Source organism: Anoplophora glabripennis, unplaced genomic scaffold, assembly GCF_000390285.2.
Source record: "Anoplophora glabripennis isolate ALB-LARVAE unplaced genomic scaffold, Agla_2.0 scaffold30, whole genome shotgun sequence".
Lineage (NCBI taxonomy): Eukaryota > Metazoa > Arthropoda > Insecta > Coleoptera > Cerambycidae > Anoplophora > Anoplophora glabripennis.
In genome coordinates, this window is record NW_019416226.1 from 1,312,283 (window position 1) to 1,322,796 (window position 10,514).

Genomic DNA, 10,514 nt, shown 5'->3' on the forward strand with positions numbered 1-10,514 from the left:
TCACTGCCGCAACAAACGTCGAATGGATATTATTTATTTTTAACCCTTGAACAATCCATAATACAGAACTCTAAGTTACTTGTGTTACCGACGAACCACGTTGCGCCATCTTTTGCTGACATGGGGAAATAAATCGGGCGGTAAATTTAAATTAATTACTATTACTATTGTCCTCTACAAACTGTAAATTTATTGGTATGCCTACTGGTAAATAATAAATACAAAGAGAAAGACAATAAATAAAAATTATATACCTAAGTTAGTATAATACAAATATAATATTTACAATCAACAATCTACAAATTACATATTGGGCAATAAAAATATAGAAATTAGTGTAATTATATACAGTGCGTCCCAGAAGTAACGCAAAAAATTCATATTTTATTTTNCGATCAAAATAACTCATTTAGAGGGAAAAAAAAAGAAAATTGTTACCTGGACTTTCATAAATGGAAATGGTAAAGGGGCTCATAATAAATGAAAAAAAAATAAATGCGTGAGCAGGGGCGGCGGAGGGTTGATTTGGGGGGTTGAAAAGTTATGAAAAATTGTATCATTGGGATTTCTGGCGAAAGTTGACGTTAAACAAAAAAGTATCTAATACAAAAGTTGTAGATCATACAAAAATCTACAACTTTTGTAGAAGTCATTTTTTAACATAACCTGAAAATTTCCAAAATAAATGTAAAAAACTGTTTTTTTTTTCTGATTTTTCGATTTTTATTTCTCATTTCCGCAAAAATAATTTAATTTTGACGAAACTTTGCGGAAGTATACCTTTCTCTGTCTTAAATAAGCTCATTTTTTTTAGATAAAAAAAAATCAAGAAGTTTCTGAGATATTAGTTTTTTTCGGCCTGAAACACTGTTTTTCAAAGAAAAATTCTACTTAAAAAAATCATTCTGCCGATAATCATTTTTTTCGTTTTGACATATACTTTTTGGTGAATTAAAAAAATGTAATAACAGTTCAAAAATATGCTCAAAAATGCAAAAAAATAAAAAATGACTTGCAACAATGAATTTTTCAGTTGTTGTTGATAATTATTTGTTTAAATTAAAAAACATTCAAACACTGATTACATCATTCAATTCTACGGAAAAAAATAAAAAAAACTGTGTCTCATTGTTTGACTCAAAACTTTATTTTTGTACAGTGTTGCTATAAACATCTAAGTCGAATTACAAATGCACAAATGATAAATTATCTCTGGATGATTTGAGATTTCAGCAATACAAAGTATTAACTGCAAAGTCTACTCTTGACCCGAAATCCGAAAACCCAAAGTTTACAAAATCGTTTTATTTTTTTCTGGCTTTATTTGAAAAAGCATTTTAAATAAATTGCATATTTACATTGCCACTTTTTTCGCTCTATCCAATGGCATCAACATTTTTGCAATCCGACGTTTCGTCTTCGAGGGGCCATCATCAGATTATTTTTTTTAAATATATCGCTGCTATTTTTATGACATTATCTAGTCATTTTTAATTCTGTATTAGGTGATATTACTATTGTATTCGCTTAAAAAGGTTTTTAGCTATCATTAAAAATTTTTCCTGAGTACGGGCTCTGAACGCTTTCAAAATACCTGTATCTATTGGAGGGGGAGGGAGAGAGAGAGAGGGAGAGAGAGAGAAAGAGAGAAAGAGAGAAAGAGAGAGAATAAGTCAATACAGCACAAAATGTTCAACAATTTAATTTAACTTTACTTTTTTCTAATCTGAGCCACCCCGTATCTCTTACCGTTTCCTAGATCCTAATGCTATCCCATCCTTATCTTGGACACACTGTATATCTATGAATTCATCAAGCTTTAAAAAAAATAAGTACACTAATCGATCCTACGGAAAAATAATAATTATTTATTTTATTTATTCATTATTTGACTTATGTTTATAGCAATACTGTAAGTACAAAAATAGTTTTGGGTCAAACAATGAGACAGTTTTTTTTGTATTCTTTCCGTACGATTGAATGGTGTAATCAGTTTTTGATTTTTTTACTTTTTTGCATTTTTGAGCATGTTTTTGAACTGTGGTTACAAATTTTTTTATTTCACCAAAAAGTATATGTCAAAACGAAAAAAATGATTACCAGCAGAACTTTGTACGATAGTTTTTTTAAGTAGAATTTTTCTTTGAAAAAGTGTTTCAGGCCGAAAAAAACTAATATCTCAGAAACTTCTTGATTTTTTTTATCTAAAAAAATGAGCTTATTTAAGACAGAGAAAGGTATACTTCCGCAAAGTTTCGTCAAAATTAAATTATTTTTGCGGAAATGAGAAATAAAAAACGAAAAATCAGAAAAAAACTGTTTTTCGCATTTTTCTCGGAAATTTTGAGGTTATGATAAAAAGTGACCTCTACAAAAGTTGTAGATTTTTACATGATCTACAACTTTTGTATTAGATACTTTTTTGTTTAACGTCAACTTTCGCCAGAAATCCCAATGATACAATTTTTCAAAACTTTTCAACCCCCCAAATCAACCCTCCGCCGCCCCTGCTCACATATTTATTTTTTTATTTTTTTTAGGTTTATTTTTATTATAAGCCCTTTTACAATTTCCACTTATAGAAGTCCAGGTAACAATTTTTTTTTCTCCAAGAGTAATTTGGTTGGACTACTACGTAATAACTAATTTTCAAATATAACCAGACAGCTCTACTACAATACCAATGATATGCTTTAACCTTTTTACTAATTCAGTTCTCAAATTAACCCTAGATATAAAGAGTTAAATTAATGACAAATACTTTCCATATAAACTTTATATAAAAAATATTCTTCGACTTGAAGCACGACTAAAAAATTCTACAATATCTGACCCATATCCGCTTACAATCTAAAGGCTTGTTATTCGTTGTTTAATAAAAAGACTATTTTGTAACCAATAAGAAAGAAGGCAAATAATATGTATTTGAATGCGGCTTAACCACCTTAAGGTGGCCATATCCCTGGCCGAGAAATAGTCAAATTTCTGGCGTTTTTAGGTACTGAAATCTTGAAAACTAAAACGTGTACAACAAAAGTTAAGCACAAAAATAAAATCCTTAGTGTTCTGTTTATTCATTGTTACTATTTAAATTTACTCAAATAAAATAATAACTAAGAAAAAAGCGTTTGTAAAACATGCGTTTGCTGTTATCCTAACCCCACATTTTAAGAATTATTTTCACGTACTTATAAATAAAAGTAAACAATTTTATATGTAGGACTAAGCAAGTAAATGTTATAAAAATATTTACATGTAGAGTTATATATAATAAAGTTAGTATTTTCGTAGAGTTCAGTATCTAAAACCTTGATGGTTTGATCGTTTTTTGCACCTGTTTAGTGTTTATTCGTTTTACCGCGGCGTCTTTGAAAATAACGAGATGGCATGACATAACATTCCTATTATTTGATCAGCTTTAGATTATTCAGTTATTAAATGTTTGAAATTATTCGTCTTTGTGGAAAACACTATTTAAAGACTATGGGGCCCTTAACTTTGTCAATGTCTTTGCAGGTAAAATTATTTCCTGTAACATTGGCAGACCTGTCTATATTCCCCGCCATCTACCGTTGACATGTCTATTAAAATTTATGGAGGTTTATGTCCACCGACGTCAGTTCAACCCCCCCAGTTTTAAATTTAAACTAGGCAAAACTAAGAATCAAATTGGTACTCACCTAAGTGTTCCCATTTGTTCTGATTATTTTCAGGTATCGGAAACGCCGCTTTCATGGAAGTCACCAAAGGACCTCGCGGCTTCTTGTAGGACGCGTCTCGTATCAGCCACTTCCTGCTGTCACCTTTATATTTGGCCGTCCAGCATTTATCAATTAAGCTGTCGTCGTCCTTTTCCTCGGCCTCTTCGTGGCACCCGAACTGATTTTCCATCACTGAATGAGAAAATGGCGTTACGCGTCAGTTTGATGCTTCTAATTTTTCTTGTCAACGTCGACTGTGATTGAACTTACCACCTGTCGTTTGTTCGATATCTCCTTTCCGTTCCGGAACCATAGAAATATAACCCCACATTTTCTACAGGGCGACAATAACGATTTGATAATATAAAAATGAATTTAAAATTACTGTTATTTCTTACTTTTATAACTAGTAAGGTTCATATTTATTTGGGAACAGCGAAGTCGGGGATTACCTACTTACTATCCATTTTGTTCCTCAATAGTTTCAACATTTATAATTAAGGTCGTCAACAAACTTTTTCAATAATTTTGAGAATTTTAAACACATTGTAACGTGAAAACAATATCAAAGATTGAAAATTGAAATGAAGCAGGTGATAGCAAGCTTTCATATTTTATAATGCTAGCCCCACCTAGCGAGAAGTGAGAGACTTAATACTTGTTAGAAGTAGTTTCCTTCTTTGCTTTAATATGTGGAATAGCATAAACTAACAATTATTTTAAATAATAATTATAAATATCACATAATAACACATGCAGTTAGTTGTCCTGTTTGTATATATTTTATAATTGCAAACTTCATATAGTTTTTATATATATTTTATAAGTTTAATAATATATTCAAGTTTTATCTCACTGACACTAATGCACATCTATTAAGTTTATATATATTAATTTCATAACTCTCATTGTACTCGCTTCGGCGGTACATATACTAAAATTGGAACGATACAGAGAAGATTAGCATGGCCCCTGCGCAAGGATGACACGCAAAATCGTGAAGCGTTCCACATTTTTTTAATTCTATAAATTTTAACAAAGCGTTTAATAGAAATTTACTTACCTAAAAATTTACTGTTAATGCAAAATGAATTTGCTTTTGATGGGCCTATAGCCTGTCTTGTTAATTAACAGTAGAAATAATGAAATAAATTGTTTAGAACAGATAGAACTATAGTTAATTGATTTACGTAGGCATTCGCTGCTGTAAATGACAAACTGTACAGGACATTTTAAATTCTGTGGAAAAATGTTGTTCTTTCACTTTTAGATAATAAAAATTGAATTAATGAAATTTTTTTGTTAGCGTTATAATTGAGAGGTAAACCTGTAACTAAAAAAAAGACCACAACTAAGATGGTCACTTGTGAAAAAACGAACTTTGAAATTTGAGCCCATCTTGACACGAATCGCAGTTTAATATTTATATTATACTGGAAATTTTAATGTAAAATAAAGAGATGCATTCTTAAAAACATATATTAAGTTATAACAATTTCAAGCAATACAATTAACTACAAATCTGGGACAACTTATGACAACAACCCAATGTTTGCCCTCTTTGAAAAGTCCCTAAACGAGGCGTGTATGTAGTATTCCTGCGCTCTTGGATTGATCAACGTATCCTTTGGCTGAGTGGTATAAATAGGTTCACCATACCAGGTGCCAGTTTTCCAGCCCTCGACATTGGCCATTAACTTAGTTTCTTCATCCCTGTTCCTTCGCAACTGCTTCAGATACTCTCGATCTCTCTCTGCGAGCAACATGGGGTAAATTGCAAAGCTAGCTGATCTCATTTCAATTTCCTCAGCGTGCACTACCTTGCAGTTCAGATAATAGAGGTAAGCAGCACCAGCAGTCACGGCTATGTAGCCTCCAAAGAGAGCCCATCCTGAAATAAATCAGTAAACATTAGATCATATTGGAGGTTATGTGTTACGTAATAAAAGAAAATTGAGTTGAAACTTGTCTTATACCATTAAAATATTGTCGTGCGGGTATTCTCTGGTAATGTATCGGTTTGTACCCCCCTGGGGGTGGCATATCTTGCCTAAATTCAGCCGCCCCCGTAGCCATTTTTCACCACTTCTGTCAAGGTTTTTAAACTGTCAATACTAAGACCAAGTACAAATAGCAGTCACAAGAGGACGGCACCAGTGTTGATGTTTCAAATTATTCAAATTGTCAAATGCCAAAAAGTATTTCTTTTTTATAGTTAAACATCAGATCAAAATTAAAAGTTATTCTATAGATAAGGTAAAGGTACTGCTCAAATTTTTAAACTAGTGAAATGACGTATATAAATTTTTGTTCTGGGAACGTATACTGTTTTAAAGGGCAGAGTATGCATATTATCCATTCGATCATAGGTGGCAGGAGTAGTCTCATTTTTTCAAGGGAAAAATCCAAGAGTGCCTAAAATTTCCGACAGATGTGAGTAAGAAATTTATTGAATATTTATTATTTGGCCATGAACAGTTCATGTAGTTTGATAAGAAATTGTGATGGTGTCAAAATACACTTGTGAAATTAATTATGAACTAACAATGATTTATTTTACAACCTACAACCTGGAGTCGATTAATATAGAAAAAAGTTTGTTGAATTCTTGACCAGGATAAAAAAGTGCAATGAGTTGAAATGAAGAAAACGTACACCTCAACAGACATTCACCAAAAACAGGGCCAAGAGCTCTCAAAAAAATTATATCGGTGAGTATGACGTATGAATTTCGGAATTTATTTTCATGGCTTGCTTAGAAATGTGCAATAGAAACATAACCTCAATTCCAGAATTATCTATATTCTCATTGTTCTAAATTCGTTTTCAGAACTATCAGCGAACAAGCCAAACGCTTGGACGATGCTAGGAGCTGCGCCCGGAGTATCGGAGACTTATTTACTCCAAATTTACAAGTGTTACGTAGGAAATTCTGTGAATACTGCGAACGATTAATATTTTCAGACCCAGTCCTGTATGGAAGGAAAGGCGAAGAACTGCTATGGCGCAAAGGTTATTATGACGTAATCGCTACTGCAAAAAAGCTAAAAAAGAAGGAATACCTACCCGAAGATATATCAAACATCCAAGCTCATATCAATGCAGGTATCGGGTTCTACCACCACATTATATCCAAATTACAGTGTGAGTTCCACCTGGGTTTTAAAAATGCCATCGACTTTGCAGTATTGCACGAAGAGAACAAAGATTCCAGTGAAGTCAATTCCGAGGCCCTCAAGTGGGCTAAGCAGTCTATACACCAATGCCTGATTTATTTGGGTGATCTCAGCAGGTACAAATTGGAAATTTACCCGAATTGGGAGCCCACGGTCGCTATAAGGTACTATTTACAAGCCATATCCTACAAGCCTGACTACGGCATGCCCCATAACCAGATGGGAACGTTAGCCATGAACCAAAACCAATTTTTAGAAGCCGTTTATCACTACATGCGCTGCCTGGCATGTAAATTTTCTTTTGAAGGTACAACAAATAACCTCCATGGGTTATTCGACAAGAACTCCAAGTTTATAGAGCAGCTGCCTGACGAAAGTCAGAACGCGGATTGCATTATCGAGCCTGGTAAGTCTGAGAATATCAAACGTTTCCTTGCTCGGTTCCTCTTGTTGATCGATATCTGGTACTTTGACAAGAAGGTAGCGAAAGTCTACAGCTTATGCCATCAAACATACAAGAACCTCGAAGAGTGCCTGTCGTATTCCAAACCGGCCTCGAGCGAATCAGGTGAAACCCCCACCGACACGGAATCCATCGAAACCGAGTCTGTCCCCTCGTTCCTCGGCAGCGATATGCTCTTCAAAATCGTTATTATCTGCCTCCTGTGCATATCGAAACTGCGCTCAACCAATTCGCCCCAATTGTCAGCCGTCGTGGCTTTCACCCTGGCTATTTACTCCCAGCTCATACAGAACGTAACGGGGCATATCGCAGAGAGCGTTTTAAACTACCCGCTGAGCGAGACGGTGAAAAATGCCAGGGGAAACGGGATCCTGAAGGATCTGATGAATGGCGGGAGGAAGAGGTCCAAGTCGAAGTTACGCAGGAGGAAGGCTTTGAAGGCGGAAAGTGACGAGGAGTCTGATGCGAGCGGGGACGGGGATGAGTACAGCAGCTCAGATGATTCCTTCATATCGGACAATGAAGACGTTTTGGCCGAGTCTTCAGACGAAGAATTGGATATTATCAAGGTCAGTTCTTGTTTTTTTTTTTTAATTTTTATTGAAGTTGTTCAATTTTTAGTTGTACTTTAGAAACGATTAATTATTAAAAAAAACTGAATAATTTGTTACGGGTAAAACTCTCAAAAATGTATAAAATTTTGCCTACCCTATATTTTCAAGTATGTGTAACACATCTGTTATTTTTGTGCTTTCAAGTCTAGTTTTTGAGAAAAGAACCTTTCAAAATTCTAAGCTGTACATTTTACATAACATTCGAGTAAGGTTACTAAATACCACAAATTTATTTCTACAGGCAGCAAATTGAATAAAAATGAAATAAACTAAATAATATTAATAACATCTCTTAATAAACTCATTCCAAATAAAAGTCGTCCAATAAATTTCTACACATTTTTAAATTATTTTTTGTTATACAGGGTATCCCATTTATTCTAGCCCATTTTAGTAACATCAACAATTTGTACATAGGTATTCTATTATTTTTATTATACGGAGCGTTCCATGAATTCTAGGCGTTGCTTTGCTTAATATAAATGGACGACTTTATTTTTTATTCCCAATCTGATATTGGATTTAAGTGTTATTTGATAGTGGGGCTATACCTTTTTTATTTTTTGCAATTAACTACGAAATGTTTTTAATAAATACTTTTATTATTATTTAGTCTAATTAAGTAAATACACGGTAATAAATTTGATTCAATTCCGTCAGCGCTTTATGAAGATATGACAGAAGATATATTTTTTTGTAAACTTTACACCCTGTATCTCGAATACCGCATCCCTCAGAAAAAAGTTTATAGAGCAAACTCTTATTTTTTTGGCAGTTTATCCATTTCTGCAGTTTCTGTACTTAAAGTGAAACCACCTTATATACAGGGTGATTCGCAAATGATGACGAAAATGAAACGTATTCTTTGATGAATTTATAGGGGATTGTTTCCCTATAAAGTTTTTATCTAGGACGCTTCGTTAAAAAGATATAGGGTGTTAAACTTAAAAAAATATTTTTAATTTTTTTAAATAATTTAAAACCTGGTAATTGAAATAATTTGAAATTGCGCACATGTATTTAGTTGGTTTTTTAAGTTTTACTCGAAAATCATGCTTTTTTAAAACATATGAGAGTAGTAATTTGTAGAAAATTGAAAGGGGAATCTGAAAATATCATGATTATTACCGTAAAGCAGTGGCGTACTATTTTATTTAGAAAAATATGCCACCGATACCCTGTATCTCTGCCACTGGAGCATGCAAATTTTAGAAAAAGCCCTCAGATTTTGAAAAATGTTTACATAAATACATGTGCCCAATTTCAAATTATTTCACTTACATACTAGTTTTTAAATTATTTAAAAAAATTAAAAATATTTTTTGAAGTTTAACACCCTGTATCTTTTTAACGAAGCGTCCTATATAAAACCTTTATAGGAAAGACCCCTTAAAATTCGCCAAAGATTACAAAGTTTCATTTTTGGTCACCATTTGTGAATCACCCTGTATACAAACAATCCTTACTTTTTCATAAATTAAGTATCTATTTCTAAAGATTGTTTAAATTAAAATCGAACCTGTAATTTGCCTTTAATAAAAAGTTGAAACGCTATATTTATTTAATTTTCATGCGCATCTACGACTTCAAAACTTGCAAAAATATTTGTTACGCAGTGCATAAATTAATACAATTATTTCTAATTGCGAAAAAAACTTCCATTGGCCTTCAATAAACGTAAATCATTATTTTTTAGTTCTTATAAGAACTTATTATAATGAAGAATTATAAACGTCGGTACTACGCAGGAATTTTAAATAATGTTAATTTTCTGTAGTGAAATAAAAACCTTGCTCTCCGTTCAAGGAAAAAATTACATGAACAAAAATGTCAATTTCATGGTTATTGATTCATTTTTAAACGAATACATTTCTTCAAATTCAAAAGGCAATTTGTGGGGGACAGTTTAGTAATTACGTCTAATCTATAATAATTCTAGTTGAACACGTCAAGATGGGAAAGGTTATAAATATAACTGCCAGATGATATACCCTTCATTATCATTAACATTAACACTACATACATTTATTTCATAAATTTTAATTGAAATGTAATTGGAACCAGTTTGCTTTGTCGTATAAAAAAAAAATTCCTTTAATAGTTGTTCCATCGTATCAGAAATTGTATTTCCATAATTTCTTTTTACTTGTTTGTATGTACATATTCTTATTTTCCTCTTGTAAATTATATGTGATACTTGTTTTTAGTAAATCAGAACAAGGACGAAATATTGCATTATCAAAAGATTTAGAAAACAAAAAGTTTTTATGACATTCTGTTATGAGAGCCTCTGCAGTGTGATTTTACCCATTTCTATAGACTGTAGCGTAGTATACAGGGTCGGAAAGTCCCCATGGTTCATCGGCCTTTACGTGAGAGCGATAAAGAAAGTCATAGAAATCCGTGCGATAGAGAAAGATGGCTATAATGAAGGCGTCTAATAGTCACCGCCCATTTCGCCCTTCCACAAATAAGATCCACTTCTTATTTGTGGAAGGGCGAAATGGGCGGTGACTATTAGACGCCTTCATTATAGCCATCTTTCTCTATCGCACGGATT

At 32.8% G+C, this 10,514-nt stretch overlaps 2 protein-coding genes and 1 non-coding gene across 3 annotated transcripts in view; 2 read left to right on the forward strand and 1 right to left on the reverse strand.

Annotated features, from left to right (window-relative positions):
- The first annotated feature begins 4,611 nt into the window (after nt 1-4,611).
- Nucleotides 4,612-4,718, forward strand: LOC111691622. The gene has a single exon (XR_002763002.1). It is a non-coding gene; the product is annotated as a U6 spliceosomal RNA (small nuclear RNA).
- Nucleotides 4,719-5,162: 444 nt separating this feature from the next.
- On the reverse strand, nt 5,163-5,817 carry LOC108913009 (NADH dehydrogenase [ubiquinone] 1 alpha subcomplex subunit 13). The gene is made up of 2 exons (XM_018718465.1): nt 5,678-5,817; nt 5,163-5,592 (listed from the first exon to the last, which is right to left on the reverse strand). Exons 1-2 carry the CDS (start codon nt 5,775-5,777, stop codon nt 5,234-5,236), a joined length of 459 nt encoding a protein of 152 aa, XP_018573981.1. The 5' UTR covers nt 5,778-5,817; the 3' UTR covers nt 5,163-5,233.
- A 359-nt stretch (nt 5,818-6,176) lies between these two features.
- LOC108913137 (protein SMG5) overlaps nt 6,177-10,514 on the forward strand; it is a 19,303-nt gene continuing 14,965 nt past the window's right edge. The window contains exons 1-2 of the mRNA XM_018718624.1: nt 6,177-6,412; nt 6,532-7,909. Coding sequence (XP_018574140.1) covers nt 6,342-6,412; nt 6,532-7,909 — 1,449 coding nt within the window. The 5' untranslated portion in view covers nt 6,177-6,341. The remainder of the gene's footprint in view (nt 6,413-6,531; nt 7,910-10,514) is intronic.